Genomic DNA, 15,817 nt, shown 5'->3' with positions numbered 1-15,817 from the left:
AGGGAATTGCCCAAGGGATATCATCGGGCACCCATCCTATTCTTATGGAGTAAACCCTAGGCAACAAAAAACTTTAACCAACAAAACTAGGTTCAAGATTCTGGCCTTTGGCTCCCAGACTATGATAAGCATAGCTTGGTTATAGGTAGTATATTTTACTGAGTGATGAATTTTTGGCTTATTAGACAAAAATGACAGATTTTTCTTAAGTATTTGAAATACTCTAAATACAATCCCTCAAAGTATTTTGTTACAAACTACATTAGATTTGTTCCAATCCTGCAAAATACAAATTACAAAATACACTGAAGTAATTAAATACATATTTAAAATACATATAATTAAAATACTACCCATGTTTGCCTACCTTACAGCTGTTGTTTATTTTCAAGGGAAAAAAACATAGTTCTTAATCAGATGTTAGTCGACATATAAAAGGCCTGCACACAAGGTAGTAAATGTTATATATTTTTGTTGCTAGGCTAATGAAGATCAGCTTTTACGTCAAAGAAATCATTTTTACAGAAACCACAAATGACACCAGAAAATGCCTTAACTCAACATGTTGGTCACACCCATCATTTAATCAAAAATATTACTCTTTAATGGACTGTTTTAAGTTAATACAACTTTTTAAAAACAATGTAGAAATATATTTAACTTAACTTTAATATTTTGATACATTTGATTCCATGCTGTCTGAGTAGGCTACAAAGCTTCCTTTTTTTTACAAGTGATCAAGGGATGTCAGTAAGTCAGTGCGCTCGGCGCTATGATCCTCAGAAGATGGGCATTTACAATCCTCCTTTGAGTCACACAAGGCATCGTCTATTATTTCCCCTGATGGAGCTTTTTCATTGGTTTTCAAGTCTGTGCCTGGACTGCTTCCTTGCTGTTGAACGTGGAGACGTTTCTCAAGGGCCTCAGTGTTGCGGGCCAACATGTAACTCACTTTCCTCTGATGTGCCAGGGCCTCTTCTTTATCACTCAACTAAAACCATCAATTTAACAGCAGAGGACAAGATGGGATTAGGGAGTTATGCTAGGTCAAGTGCAGGTTGAACTAATATGTCTCAAAACCTCTAATAAGAAAATGATAGACAAACCAGATCAAGCAGCATATGCAGTGTTTCATATGGGTCTTTAGGCATCTTTCCTTCCATAGCAGATGGAAGAAACCCTTTTAACCTCTGTCCAATGTTGAGAGAACTCTGCCTCTCTTTCCCTAAAGGTGAAAAAGAAAAACTTTGGGGTGAGCTATGTCATACTGTTGTCCATGACCTGCGGGAATGTACAGCATGTATGTACTGTATGTATGTGGGAATCAGTCCAAAACAAAATCAACACAATAAACTGAGCATGCAGACACTTGTTTAGGTTATCCATGGTCAACTTTAGAGTTTTATAGACCCTTTCAACAAGGTAAACAAAAACAATGCTTGAACATTCTATTTGGTTCCCAATCTACTTCCTCTGGATTAAGATAACATATGGAATGTTAAAACGGAAGCCTTTTGGGGCCAACTATGATGCTGATAATGGAACTCTCTTGAAAGGGTAACACTGTAACTACCCCGATGCTTCTTTAGAGTCTTGTACGTGTCAGTTTCAGCCAGGTGGAGAGCATGCGCGCTCCCTCGCCTCAGCTGCTGCTCAAAGGCTATCCGGAAGGCATCTGCCATCACAAACGCCTCATCCATCTTCCTCCTCTGAGTCTTTAACTGTGGGAAGAGGAATTTTTGCCCCTTTAAATTAGGTCTCAAGGAAAACAGGGACTTTGAGGGTCTTACACGGGCTAAGTGGAAAACTGATATCACAAACCTCTTGCTTCAGCTGTAAGACCTGTTTGCGGCTGGCAGCAGCACTCCTGGCACATGGACATGGCTCGTTCAGACTGGAGGGACACTGGCAGGCCCCAAACACAGCAAGCTGTGTAACATGGACATGAGATATTACAATACAAGCCAACTTCACCAAACACAAGCAAAATTAATGCTGAACATAATAGCCTACTATAATGGGATATTGTGGGTTAAAATCTGTGGGAACAAATATAGCTGTACATACAAAACAACAGAACATACCACTAACGTTTTCCATATATTACATTCCTCACAGTCCTTTTATCAAAGCATGCTCTAACCTACCTCAAGCACGGAGCCTTCTCTCCCTTGGTTTGAAGGTGGCTGGGTGTCCTGAAACTCACTCCTGTCCTGGGCACTAAGCATGGCCAAAAGCTCTAGACATTGCTGGTTCAAAGCTAGAGGATACACACAAGTGCATGAGTGCCATTTTTAATGTTATTTATGTATTTGCTTGTTGTTTATTTATTAACTCACAAGAGTTCTCTGTCCTCAGCACTTGCATCTCTTTTGTTCTTTCCTCAAGACTTTCACTCAAGGCTTGATTCTCAGAACTTACCCTATTAAAGACCATGGAACCAAGAAAGGACATCCAGGTAAATATGAGTTTAATGCTTAAATATTAAATAAGTTCCATAGTAATGAAAAATCGAATTATATGCAGGCAAAACAAACACACCTTTCATACTTCTGCTCCCATGACTGCTCGAAGTTCTTAAATTTCACCTGGTTAAAATTTATTTCCCATTGTAAAGCATTTACTTCCTGAAAGATTAGATTAGTGAAGGAATGAGCTAGAGATAAATTCAAATTATTGAACGTCACAGTTGCAGAGTTGATTTGGTGATAAAATAGAATGCAATGCATCAGTGTAATGGATGCTTAATATACAGCTGTCTAACCCTGTGTTAAAAATGTAAGTGCACCCTACCTTCTCCAAGGCTTTGGTCCTCTCCTCGCTCTTCTGAAGTAAGATTTTAGTATGAGTAGTTGCCTTATCTAAGATTGCCTGGGAACGAAAGATTACCAAAACACATAGACATTACAACGCAAAATACATAATAATACATACATAACAATAGATCCTACTATACATAATAGATCCTACTATACATAATAGATCCTACTATACATAACTATAATAGTCTGATTTTGAATATTCTGGTGTAAATAGTTTCACATTCTCACATGTCCCTGAAGGATCCTCAGAGCCTCATGCTTCCCTTCCAGCTGACGGTGTGTCACCTCTAACTCTGTGCGCAACAGCTCCACCTCCTGGAAGAATATGGCAATACGTTAGTGGCTAGAACAAATCAATACACCCTACACAAACAATAATTCTTTTAAAGTAGACACAACAGTGGAGTGTGCAGTTATCTGTTTGTTCAAGTGAATAAAAATGTCAGAACTGCAACTGCCAAGCTCCGAAGTTGTGGGAAAAAGACTCAAATCCACCATCGCATTAGTCATGAGTCTGGACGCACCTCGGTGACCTCCTGTAATTTCCTCTGCAACTCTCCACTGCTTCCATCATCATGGTATTCTGGAAGAAATTGTGGTCAGACACCATGGCTTTCAACACTTACATTTTCTTTATTCACTGATATTGTGTGCCGCTATATCTCAAAGTAAGGTCAGCAAAGTAATACATCCAAATGTTGAGTATTTCTATGAGATTTATATGCCACAAGCCATGGCAACTTTAGAACGTAACCCTAGGTCAGACCCAAGCATGATTTTTGGTATGCAAACTGTCCACATACTTTGCAATGTCATTCATGTGTCAGACACCTGACATCCTCCACACTTGTCAAATGGTGATGGCCTTAATATGGGTTTAACTGTGAAAACACCAATTTTTATGACCTTCCTGAACAGTGTGAAGTGCAAGCCAATTTTCCATTTATTAAAGGTGTTAGATCTAAACACTTTTAACTTTTGATTATTTAAACACCCCTTGGAAAAAGGGGAGAGGTCTTACATAGACATCAGCAGACTTTTATGGTAATATACTGCGTGTGAGCAAAGATGTTGCCATTTCTTCACCTACACTACACACGCCAAAATAAACACCACTGCCAGCCAGCAGAGAGATCAAGGTTCACGGTAGGACACAAGCAGCTGTAACCTGCATGTGTCAAGGCTTGACTAAAGGGGTAGTATCAATTTGTGAGCAATGAATCCACACATATAAATTAATTAACGAATGAATGAACCACAATGCAATAGTTTGTAGGCCTACATATCCAGTATTGGAAGTAGAAATACAAAACTGAAAAAAAAAAAAGATTCATGGAATAAAGACACTGCCACATAACTTGTATATTCATGATATGCAGTTACAGGGGTTCATAATGAAACAGGCCTAATCTTACCTGATTCTCTCTCCCTACAAATATGCTGTATTCCATGCAACAACTCCTGCCTCAAGTCACTGCACATTTCACTGCATGGTGTCCAGGAGAAGGTCTCTTTATTTCCTCCTCCAAAGCTGTTCCTCTTTAAAGAGTGTATTGGTGACAAAAGCTCCTGGAAGTCTCCCTGACTTCTGCTTCGAACTGGTTGCTTCATGTTGTAGCCCAAAGCCTTGTGTCTTACCCTAGTTCCATCCCCCAGGTCACCCTCGGTCATATCATCGTCGCCACTTGTACTGGTGCATGCTACCTGTTCTCTGTCTACTTGCATCCCAGAAATGATGTGCACGCAGTAGCACAAGATCGTAGCCTAGTAGGCCTAGCTATGTAGCCAAACTGATTAATGAATGTCGAATGAGAAATTTGTTTGTTTTTTTACAACATGGTTAAAATGTGAACAAATGTGAAAATAAATGGCATCACCATACTTTTGTAGCGGAGCCTATTTACAAGTTAGAATGGCTGAGAAAAATAAACCTGTTGACATAGTTTCTCTGTATCCGGTAGCCTCGTCTATCAAAGGTGTTTGGTGAAGGATGGAATACCGGAATATCGACCCGTAATATGTAGTTTGACCCAGGGAGCAAAAACGGCGAGAAAGTTAGCTGTTGTCAGGTCATAGGAATATATAAAGTAGCGTTAGTTCAACTCGAAATCCACTGGTCAGTCGTCTTCTTGTTGTTGCGTGATGAGCGAGTCCAACAATAGTTTCCTTCCAAAAATGTCTGGGTGTTATTGGCGACTGTTACCGATTAACATTATGTCCAAGAAATTTGTCTCATATGTTCCTATGTGAGGAAATTATTCCGTTCTTCCACGACATTTGTTATTCCAGAGAAGTAGAAAAGTGGACTGGAACGGAAGGTCACGGCCAGCTTTCCTCAAAGCTACGTTTCTTCAACAACGGGCAAACAGGATGTTCTATTGTGTGTGTCATTCTGCATGCGCTTTTGGGAACGCCTTCTATGTCTACCTTTACAACAGAAGTGGGCAAACACATATTCACACGCATGTAGTTAAATATCTCAGTAGGCAAGAGCCTATACGGCAATATCAGTTGTTATCCCTGAAAGCGACATGCCATCTCACCAATTTAAAACATCACCAAAGCAGTTTTGCAGTTTTGTTTTTTATTATTAAACTGAACTAGAATGGCAAATGGCAGATAATGCTTTCCAAAATTATCCCGTGTTAAAGGTATGAAGGTTTTACTGTTTGAAGGTTCTTGCAATGAATACAAATATACACTGCAGTTTCACATTGTTATGCATCCTCAAAGAGAAAAAAGCTGCTCAGAGGACAAGCACTTACACAGTCTTGTGAGAATGCAAACAAACATAAATATTTCACAAAGGAGGAAATCCTAACTGCTATACAAATACAGAGTCCAAAAGTCTCTCATTCATGGTAACATCAGCCCCACTGTGTGTGACATGAACAGGACCAACACACAATACAATAAATATTAGAAAGAAAACCCAATATTATTATTATCATTAAAACAACAAACAAGAGCTGTCTTGTGTGAGGACAGAAAAACAACAAACAAGGGCTGTGAAACCCCATTCGTCTGGATATCACCAAACTAATGACGGCAGCATTTTTCTGGAATGTGTCAGTCCAGCCTTGTCCAGTCTTTCAGTCACTGTCATACTCTTCTATGAGCAGGTCCTCCTCTTCAAGGAGCGCCTCTGTGGTGGTGGGCTGAGGCTGACTCATGGGAAGATCTACCTCGGCATCCTGGCTGCCAGTTGGAGTCGGCTCTGCCTCTGGTCCTGGGTCAGGATCTGTGGTCTCCTTTGGATGGAGCGCGTGGCTGGCTGGGTCTTCCCCTTCACTGTCCTCATCTAGCAGTCCTGTGTCTTTATCACCCAGAGCCTCCAGTTTCAACCTGGAAAGAGGCAAAGACCAGTGTATCAAATGAGTGTTTGATTGTTGTTACTCATCTTTGTTAGTCACTTTGGATAAAAAGCCATAGAGAAATCAGGCCATACCTTCCTAGGAATTTTCTAAGAGGAAGATGGCCGACATCCTGAAGAAAGGCAATCTGAGCTGTGGGAGAAATGTTTAGGGGAGTTGTCTGTTATCTGTTAACTGTTTTCATTCATCAGCACTAGAATTTCAACATTTTTCTGAACTGTCTGTTATATAACTTGTATAAACAAGTGCGTGCGTGCGTGCGTGTGTGTGTGTGTTAGAGAGGGGTAGATAGAAAAGAAGTGTGAGTTGTTTATGTCACCTGGGTTCCTCATGGGGTTGTTGAGTTTTGCCAGGTAAGGCACTAGTTCCGTCTGAAGGCTGACAGGCGGGAGGCAGAAGTTTATGAAGAGTGACTGAACGGCCTGGCAGTTCTCCCGGTACTGCAACAACAAAGGGACAAAATCCACGTAAACAAAAACCACCATGAGTACTGAGGCATAACGCCAACTGACCCACCCCAACAACAGTTCAACCATTTCATCTCCGTTACCTTCTTGTTGACCAGTAGCCAGTGCGGTTTGTGCAGGGGCCTGAAGCCCACAGAAGTCTGGCAGTCTGCTTTAGCCCGAGCAGAGTTAGCATGGATGAGGCCCCTGGTGGCTACAGATGACCCATACTCCCGCATGGTGGAGCGAGACTGTGAACCAGTTCCAGGACAAAGTTACAACAACATCAACCCATCACTATTATAGTCTACAACAAATCAATTACTGCACCATCCAACTAACTGCAACATACATAACTGAATCCAATCAAAACACGTAAGTGAAAAGTCTTGATTAAAAATACAGGCAGAGATTCTATTCTGAGTCAAACTCAGCAATCTTTCGTCACAGTCATGTACTTGATCTTTAAGTTTAGGGAGTAGAGGTGACCAGACCACTCACAGTCCATTCAGCCGTCAGGAAGTCAGCGTCAGACAGGTATTCACTAGCCCGAGCTACATCGTCCACGTCAGAAAAGAAGTCCACATAATTCTGCTGGAGGTAAAGGCTGAAAAACTCTCCAGACATGTGTGACCGCTCAACCACCATCTAAGTGAGAGGAAGACACAGAAGTACTAGTTAGTATTTCAATATTGCACCAGTATTTTGGTACAGTCATAGTGTGTGCTTTTGTGAGATGGTACCTCAGGGTCAACCAGTAATTTGTCCCTCTGGTGTTCGGATAAGTGGTCAGGTAATCTAGGTACTTCTGAAGCCTCAAAACTCTCACCTAGAAAGCAATTTGTCAATTGGATACATTTATCTGCTAACCACAAAGCACTGTATAAACAAAGCGAAAGTGAAATTAAACTAGAAACAGCTGTGAAGATCTTACGTTTGCAGTAGAGGATCCTCCCTAATGCTCTGAAGAGAAAGAGGGAGGCATCTTTCCCACCAATAGCCTGGCTTTCCTCCAGCATGTCAACGCTTTTGGAGGATCTGCCTTTTGCTTTGGGCTTTGGCCCTGCCTTTCGAGGTGCAGCTGTTGACTTTCCCTTCTTAGCAGCCCAGAGACTTTTTTCAAGTGAGTGATCTGTTCAATGATCAGAATATTACAGTGTTTCTCTGGCGCAATCATTATATTTAAGCTTTGTTAAATTAAGCAATGTTTCACAAGTACAGCCTCTAACTATGCTTCCTGATTGCATTCTCTGTTATCACTACCAACAGTCATCATTCTGATTAGTATTAAAGAAAAGTTATACTAAAAGATGGTTGCTATTATTATGGCAATAGCTATGTGTGGTGATGATCTGCCTTTCACCTGTGAGAGAAGAGAACTGTAGACTGTTGATGGCACTGCGGATGTCTCCTGAACAGCCCGAACACAAGAGGTCCAGAGCAGCTTTATCAGGAACAGAGATCCTGCCCCCGCTCTGCACACATAACAAGAAACATGAAGAGAGCCATTATGAAGGCGTTCTGGACACAACCAGACACACAAAAGGCCACATGCAGCCACATGGAACTGCTCTGTAGACAGAACTAGAAACTCAAAGAGCCAAGAGGAGAAGGAATGATGGGAGAGAAGACAGACGTGTAAAAAAGGCAAAGGTGTGTCTAAGAGGTTGTGAGAAATTCTGACCTTTCCTGCTTCAGTGGCGACGATCCGACTGAGGACCTTCATCAAGCTTGTGGGGGCGACGGGGTTAAAGCTGGGACAAACGGGACAAACAGGACAAAGCAGCAGAACAGAGGTAAGCACAAAGTTGATTCTGGGCTGGAGTGACTGACAAATGCAGAAATCCATAATGGATGGAGATCAATTAATTAAAAGTATCCTATGTAGTTTTATGTGTGTGTGTTTGTGTGTGTGTGTGTGTGTGTGTATTGTGCATCAGAGGAAGATTATCCTCTTTCAGCACAGAGCGAAGTCAATTGAAAATCAAAGTTAATTGAATTCAAATTGAAATCGAAGTTAATTGAAAGCAGTGGCCAGGAATGACTTTCTGTCAATTAGAGCAGTTGTGATACATCATCAGTGGTGGATGTGTGTCATTAGAAGTCTGAGTGCACTTAAGGTTGGAATGTGCACAGTGCAGTGCAGTGCAGCAGCTGAAATAGTGTTCTACCTGATGTTGCTGATCGGCAGCTCATCCTGCACATCCTTGGGGAAGAGAAGTCTCGAGCCTCGATCTCCACTGAGACTGTCCGACACAATAAATACGAGGGGACACCTGCCCGTTCTCACGTAGCGCCTGTGGAAATCAGTAACGATGAGGATAACATTTCTCACTGGTGTTTACAAAACAGTCTGGGCCTTCATGCAATCTTCATGCAACCATGTAATCAGTACACACTGACACATTAGAGTCTCACCTTAGAATATCATGTAAGCATGCTGGCTGCCTGTAGAATTGGTTTGGGAATTCCTAAAATGATATTAAAATTGGACAGAAAAGGTAAATCTCACAACCAAGAGCAAAAAATAAACATTCCTTCAGTGAAAACCTGAAAAATGTAGTCATACAGTGCATGGGCTTCCAATCATGCCAGCAAATAATCACTTTAAATATGGTATTTCTCCTCTGCATGTACTGCATATCCCTCCCTCCATTCATTCCCCCATCCAACTGTTGTTGTATTTCCACAGTACCTCCACTAGGATGATTTTTCTGTCAGTTGTTAGGTTGTCCCCACTCATCTGAAGACAGTTATATTTGTTGGCCCTGAGCAAGAACTCCTGGAAGGCCCCCGTTTGTGAGATGCCTTGAAAACCATTAAACCTAGAACCTGATCAAGGTTGTGGTGGGGTGGAAGGAGGGAAAGTTATGATTTTTACTGATGAGCTTGGTAGTAAGTGACATATACGTAGCACGTATATCAAATATATTTACATGAGACATCATGCAAATAAGAGACTACACAGAATGGCAGAGTTCTCTTGAATCTGAGTAATCATACCTGGATCGAAAGTCTCTCTAAAAGATTCATCTGTTCGGAACTCGGAAACAGTGGAAGGGTTTGTCCACTCTTGGATCTGGAAGTTCAGTTCTTGGGCAAGAACACGTACTGTGGCCGTTTTCCCACATCCAGAGGGGCCCGTTAGAAGGAGAATGGTGCCACCCTGTGGAGAATGGTGCAGACATTTTATTTATAATCTAGGGAATGTTCTTACATCATCAACACTCAAGTAAAAACAAGAAAGAGAAAAATGGGACCATGCAAAGTAATGGTGGTAAAAATTATACATCTGCCAGTTCACTGAAGACAAACCTTGTAAGTGGTTTTTGAGTCTACATGAGTCCTGATCCAGCTTTCAACCTCCTCAATCTTCTTCTTGTGGACTGCCAGTTCCGCCTACAGTTAGTATGAGGAAATAAAGATGCAAACAAATATTCAGTTAATAAATCAATGACGAATGTTCATTCATAATCTCATAGTATGATTTCCAAAATGGTTCATGCTCACAACACTGAATATCAGTGTTTGGACCTGCTTTCACGTCCTCTGCAGAAATGATCAGATTTGGAAAAGGAGCAGAACTCTGAAGCACTAAGCCAGCCACCTGTGAGCACGGTCTGTGTGTATCAACCCATGGTTCATCCTGGTCAGTGGGTGATACCTCTGTGGAGAGCGACCGGGAATCAGAGGCACTAGAGTCTGCCCTCCTCTTCTGTGGACGCTTGCTGCTGGAGTCACTGCCAAATAGCTTCCCTTTCCCCTTGCTCTCTCCAGAGCGCTGTCCTTTCTTCAGCGAAAAACCACTCAGCCCTGAATTTAAGCCACCAAATGATGGCTCCACCCAACTGTTCAACTGGGGAAAAAAGTGTGCTGAGAGTATCAGTATCCTATATGTTACAGGGCTGCTAAGCAGAAATGACATGACAATGATTACCTATTTAAAAGTAATGATGTACAGGCCAACTTACTTTAGCAGAGGATGACGTCCCTCCTAGAGACAATTTTGACATTATCAGCCTCAGTGCGTTCCATCCAAAATACTCAACACGAAGAACAGGGCTTAAAACCAGAGAAGATTCAACGAAAACAGATTATCGTTAGTTAACTAACAACTTTAATTCTACACTATAGCCCCCTATATGACCGATTTGAAAATACTCTTGAGCAGCTCATTCGTCACATTAAATTTAAAGGGCTAACGTTTAGACAGGCCTACATCGTTGTCATTCTGTGCTAAATTAAGCGCATCAGTCATTATACGCATACGCAGATATTTTACAAATTGTAATTAAACAACTAGATTTTGACAGGATTGACATTCGGTATGGTAACGTGATTTAAAAAGAAAAAGTTTGCCATTGGTTGTTGGTGACAACCTACTGTAAACATTGCTGAATATTTTATTAAAGCCATAAATGAACTTACATGAGGTTGGTTCACATTTATTAAGAATGCACATTAAACATCATGTGAATATGAAAAGGCTTTTCAATTAAAAGTATTAGAATGAAAGTGTTTAAATGCCGCTATCTGGCTAACGTTGTTTAGGTTGCTAAGTTAACGTTAGCTAAATTCATGTTAGCAAACCAGCAACTCCGTATCTACCACATCGACATCAAACAGGAGAAAACCAGCTCATTTCGCAATGCAACAATAAACGACGATGATGATCTCACCTCAATTTTCACGAAATATGAAACAAAATTCCTATCATGCAGTTGAAAATCCACAACTTTTAGAATTTGGGAATACCCCTTTAAAATGACGTTCACTTGTTATTTTGTCGCATGCATATGACGTACCAGGACAGCAGCACACTCCAGAGCACGTTTTTGTGATCTGATGCGAATGAAGTTTATTTGGAATGATTTGACTTGATTTTTGGCCTGAATTTGTCATTTTAGGGGGTTCTCTCTTACTTTTAGTCGTCAGTTATAGAAGTCGCCTGTAACGCCGTTGATAAAGTGTGCCATCTAGAATGAAAATCATGAAAAGACCAAATATTCTACTGACAGGTAAGGATAGCTTGGAACTAAAGCAATCACATGAGTTGTGGTGGGTATCATCTGTATTTACATAAAGCGATATACGCCTTTGTGTGTATTTCAGGTAGCACTATATTGTGTATTCACTATGCTTCTCTACGCGTTTTTGACCAAGGCTTGATGCTTAGCTGCTACAGACAGTTGAAAGTTTTCTCATGGTTGCATGCTTCATTTGGAAGAATTAATCACCAACATCAAACTACATTACAATCCCAGGACACGTACATTCAGATATATTACATGTACACCTACATTTTCTTAACAGTTGTTTGGTATGTTTGTGTCGTCAGTTTTTGAAGTCTAATTTAGCCTAATCAATGAATTTCCCCTTGGGGATCAATAAAGTATCTATCTATCTATCTATCTATCTATCTACTGTCTATCTATCTATCTATCTAGGTTACTTGAAAATGTGAACATAACTGGGGGACCCTTCACAATCTAAAATGCAAAGCTTTTGCTATCAAATATATGCATTAACTGGCTGCTTGCTCTGGATTAAGTCTAATTTGTATTTTTCCCCTTAGGAACTCCTGGAGTTGGTAAAACTACCTTGGGGAAGGAGCTAGCCCAGAGAACAGGGTTAACATACATCAATGTAGGTGACCTGGCTCAAGAAGGTAAACATGCTTGAATGCACAAATTCTTAGTTTACATGGGTGGACCATTCCATATCAAATCAGACAGAGTTCAGGAAAAGGGTTTCTGCACCATCCCTGCACACAATTTTTGTTCAATTGTCCAATGTTTTCGTATTTTCTTTGCCTTTTAATTTTTACACTCTAAAATGCTTTATCTTGGGACCCATGTTTAGACATTAATATCTTAAAAAGTCTTATTCATGTCTTTCCCAAATATCTAGGATGGAAGACAGACATATTAACAGTATGACTGGAAAATACTTTGATACTCTGTGTATACTACCGGTAAATGTCCATGATTGAGCTACTTTTTCTTATTGAGCCACATAGATAACTACCCCTTTTTAACATGACAGAAATAGCAACCTTACCTTGTTTTATCCTTTAATATTGTAAGGAAATATTGTATTTAAAGAACATTAATAACAAATGTGCATACAAAACAAAAGTTTACAATACCCTTAATGTCACTCTTTTTGTACTTTTGTCCAAATCTGGGGCCTTGTATCAAATCAATGAGCATGCAATACAATACACCTCTAATGGTTAATTTTTTGAGTACATTTTTGTCTTCCATCCTACAAAATTTGCACACAATGCGTTTATGTGTTTATTCAGGCTATCAAACTGAAGTAATACAAATATTTTACAGGCCTTGATTTTAGGACCCAATCTTGAAAGGTTTGAACAAAATCTTAGATGGTGCAGTAACATCTTTCTCTGATTTGACACAGAATCAGTTGGAATTGGAAAACAGCAAAAAAAGCTAACACAGAGTTTCTATTTCTTTAGGACAACTGTTTGATGGATTTGATGACGAATACCAGTGTCCAGTGTTGGACGAGGACCGAGTATGTGCCTGAAAATGATTTTCAATTACTGGTTTACATACGCATCTGTTACAACCTGAAAAGGGATACAATTTATCAAACCAAAGCATGTATTTGTGATGTGTTTGTCTGTCTGTGGTGAGCTTAGGTGGTGGATGAATTAGAAGATAAGATGGGAGAAGGAGGTGTTATAGTGGATTACCATGGCTGCGACTTTTTCCCTGAGCGATGGTTCGACATTGTTTTTGTTCTTCGCACAGACAACACAAGTTTGTATAACCGACTGGAAGGCAGGTGAGCAGAAAATCTGTTTTGGTCAAAATCATTCTGTACTTGATGATAAACAAGCACATACATTTGGGATATCCCTCATTTAAATTGTGCCTCTGTGGAGTAGGGATGTAACGATTACCGGTATAATGGTAAACCGCGATAAAAATGTTGACGATAACAATTACCGTTTTTATTTCAAATATCATGATTACCACGGATGATTACCACGGTGTGGAAACCGTGTGTTTAATCCTTCCCAGCTTCCTCCAAGCCTGCTTTTGACATACAGTAGGCCTGAAACAAAACTGGTACCCTACTGATTCTGTTATCTACTTGATGGATTTAACTGTGGCACAAAGCCAATTAAACATGACCAAGGAAAAAGTGAATGGGACAACACACAATGCCACGGTAACGCTATGCTATGAATTAAGAATGCTCAGCTCAGCCAGGTTTGTTTGTGCTGTCAGGATGTAGGCCTATGAATGTGAATGAAAATATGCCATTCTCCAGTAGCAATAGGCCACCTTAAAATGCACCAAAATAAAAGAATCTCCTCAGTAACAATTTTTTACCCTCCCTCAGCACCCCCTCTATGAGCACCCCCAGGTGAAAACAAGTTCCAGCGTCCCTGTTTAAATGTTGCACTTTTAATAAGGTTTTGCCTATTTTGTAATATAGTAAATGCTGTCACACTTTTTGAAACTATTTCAGCTTGTGTAGGCCTATTAGTGTTTTCTGAACATATTGAACACACTTAAAAATACCGCGATAATAACGAAAACCGTGATAATTTTGGTCACTATAACTGTGAGGTTAAATTTTCATACCGTTACATCCCTACTGTGGAGTGTACTGTAAATTACATAATATGCCTGTTTTTATCATCTTGCATATTATAGCAGTCATTTCCTTTAAATTACAGGATTCCATGTTTTATTTGGCCAACATTACATGAACACTAGACCTGATACTGACTTACCTTTGCAATCATTTATCAAGAATGGAAGTGAAATGTCACCTCTGCATGCTACATTACAGAATATAATTAGTTAGAAATTGAGATGTAAGGAAGTTTTGTTGTCTTCCTCTTCCTCTTGAGTGCAACTACTTCCCATCACCGTCATTGGAGGAGATTTATGGTCTCTTAATTAAAGGCATTTTTGTTTTTGTAAACTCTGAACCATGTATGGCCTATATGATCAGTATGGAAATGTGATATTGCCTTAGGTCATTTCTTTGTTTATTGTGCTTAAGCACTTTATTGTGAAGCACTTTGGTGCGGCTCAGCCGTCTGTAAATGTGCTATAGAAATAAAAATTGACTTGACTTGATATATTAACTTAAACAAGAATGTGTTTGTGGCCACATCCTACAATTGAATTGCATGATATCCAAACAATACTCACACAAAAATAGGATCTAATGGTGGTGAACTAATGTAAACTCTTTGCTAGGGGATACACGGGAAAGAAACTTCAGGACAATGTCCAATGTGAGATCTTCCAGACCATCTACGAGGAGGCCATGGAAGCCTACAAGCCAGAGATTGTTCACCAGTTGCCTAGCAATGAGCCAGAGGACCTGGAGAGGAACCTGGATCAAATTTCACAGTGGATAGAACAGTGGATAAAGGACAATAACTAAACAGATCTCTGACCCCAGCTGTTCGGACTGTATTTGGCAGATGCTTGTGAAATCATTTTCACACCTGGAAGGGCCGCAATACTTCTCCATCCACACAGCTGTTCAAATGCACGAGTGCAGAGAGGCTTTATCTGTTACACTGCACTTGGTAGAAGTATCACAAGGTGTCTGAGGCTTGAGTGGCCGACAGAAATGTTTGTGTGAGGTTTTTGTAAGAAACGTGGTGATTGTTTGGATAAGTAAAAGATTGAACAAGACTATTGTAATTTGGCACTTACATTCCAGTTAAGGTTTTAAGTTTGAAAGTAGTTTCCAAGACAATAATCTGACTTAACTGTCCCGATCTTCATGACAAATAGAAGGAATAGGAGTTTTGACTCAAGTTTGTTCACTCAGGCCTTATATAGCCTAGTGTGTTAGAACAAATGTTTAATGCATAGTCTATTATTGTACAAAACTGTACTGCTAAAGGCAGAACTCTACAATTTAATACAATGATGATGCCCATGTCTACTGGTCCTGCAGTGTATATGAAAATCAAGATATGCAGTTGTTAGGCCTGAAGTGGTTGGTTAGATGGATGTCATCAGTAGGCCTATCAGTAATGAAATGAACAGACAGTTTATTGGCTCTGAGTAGACTACAAATAAAAACGAATGCTGAATAAGTTCCCCCTTATCTTTGTGATACACTAAATTTCCTATATCGTGGTTAAAAAGTATGTCTGTAAGTTACC

General features: G+C 40.1%; 4 protein-coding genes across 4 annotated transcripts in view; 2 read left to right on the top strand and 2 right to left on the bottom strand.

Annotated features, from left to right (window-relative positions):
* The window catches only part of klf9 (Kruppel like factor 9), a 130,571-nt gene extending 128,996 nt beyond the window's left edge, over positions 1–1,575 (top strand). Inside the window, exon 3 of the transcript XR_012983498.1 lies at positions 1,557–1,575. The gene's annotated coding sequence lies outside the window, so the exon portion shown is untranslated. The remainder of the gene's footprint in view (positions 1–1,556) is intronic.
* Positions 553–5,182, bottom strand: ccdc125 (coiled-coil domain containing 125). Its single transcript, XM_076269513.1, has 11 exons — positions 4,238–5,182; positions 3,347–3,405; positions 3,051–3,137; positions 2,794–2,871; positions 2,542–2,627; positions 2,340–2,422; positions 2,148–2,260; positions 1,822–1,929; positions 1,574–1,721; positions 1,107–1,225; positions 553–991 (listed from the first exon to the last, which is right to left on the bottom strand). The coding sequence occupies exons 1-11, from the start codon at positions 4,545–4,547 to the stop codon at positions 728–730; spliced, it is 1,455 nt and encodes a 484-aa protein (XP_076125628.1). The 5' UTR covers positions 4,548–5,182; the 3' UTR covers positions 553–727.
* Positions 5,183–5,389: 207 nt separating this feature from the next.
* On the bottom strand, positions 5,390–11,420 carry rad17 (RAD17 checkpoint clamp loader component). Its single transcript, XM_076270906.1, has 17 exons — positions 11,322–11,420; positions 10,614–10,704; positions 10,250–10,498; positions 9,958–10,041; positions 9,646–9,808; positions 9,338–9,474; positions 9,061–9,113; positions 8,814–8,939; positions 8,327–8,396; positions 8,006–8,117; positions 7,577–7,774; positions 7,386–7,471; positions 7,144–7,290; positions 6,747–6,893; positions 6,516–6,636; positions 6,271–6,328; positions 5,390–6,167 (listed from the first exon to the last, which is right to left on the bottom strand). Exons 2-17 carry the CDS (start codon positions 10,653–10,655, stop codon positions 5,915–5,917), a joined length of 2,046 nt encoding a protein of 681 aa, XP_076127021.1. The 5' UTR covers positions 10,656–10,704; positions 11,322–11,420; the 3' UTR covers positions 5,390–5,914.
* A 35-nt stretch (positions 11,421–11,455) lies between these two features.
* ak6 (adenylate kinase 6) lies at positions 11,456–15,748 on the top strand. The gene is made up of 5 exons (XM_076270905.1): positions 11,456–11,660; positions 12,218–12,310; positions 13,124–13,182; positions 13,310–13,455; positions 14,892–15,748. The coding sequence occupies exons 1-5, from the start codon at positions 11,624–11,626 to the stop codon at positions 15,079–15,081; spliced, it is 525 nt and encodes a 174-aa protein (XP_076127020.1). The 5' UTR covers positions 11,456–11,623; the 3' UTR covers positions 15,082–15,748.
* Positions 15,749–15,817: the final 69 nt, after the last annotated feature.

The sequence above is a fragment of the Alosa pseudoharengus genome, unplaced genomic scaffold (assembly GCF_046254945.1).
Source record: "Alosa pseudoharengus isolate Yale_2024_CS ecotype anadromous, Long Island Sound unplaced genomic scaffold, YU_APseudo_1.1 YU_APseudo_1.1_scf_6, whole genome shotgun sequence".
In the NCBI taxonomy this organism is placed as follows: domain Eukaryota; kingdom Metazoa; phylum Chordata; class Actinopteri; order Clupeiformes; family Clupeidae; genus Alosa; species Alosa pseudoharengus.
This window is presented reverse-complemented; position numbering and strand designations above follow the sequence as displayed.

Coding starts and splice junctions, on each gene's coding strand:
- ccdc125 (XM_076269513.1), bottom strand. CDS start 4,547: ATGCAAGTAGACAGAGAACAGGTAGCATGCACCAGTACAAGTGGCGAC. Junction 3,138..3,346: donor AATTACAGGAGGTCACCGAG/GTGCGTCCAGAC, acceptor ATATTCTTCCAG/GAGGTGGAGCTGTTGCGCAC. Junction 992..1,106: donor TGCATATGCTGCTTGATCTG/GTTTGTCTATCA, acceptor TGATGGTTTTAG/TTGAGTGATAAAGAAGAGGC.
- ak6 (XM_076270905.1), top strand. CDS start 11,624: ATGAAAATCATGAAAAGACCAAATATTCTACTGACAG. Junction 12,311..13,123: donor AGGTGACCTGGCTCAAGAAG/GTAAACATGCTT, acceptor CTATTTCTTTAG/GACAACTGTTTGATGGATTT. Junction 13,183..13,309: donor CAGTGTTGGACGAGGACCGA/GTATGTGCCTGA, acceptor TGGTGAGCTTAG/GTGGTGGATGAATTAGAAGA.
- rad17 (XM_076270906.1), bottom strand. CDS start 10,655: ATGTCAAAATTGTCTCTAGGAGGGACGTCATCCTCTGCTAAA. Junction 9,475..9,645: donor TAGAGAGACTTTCGATCCAG/GTATGATTACTC, acceptor AACCTTGATCAG/GTTCTAGGTTTAATGGTTTT. Junction 6,168..6,270: donor CTTAGAAAATTCCTAGGAAG/GTATGGCCTGAT, acceptor GCCTCTTTCCAG/GTTGAAACTGGAGGCTCTGG.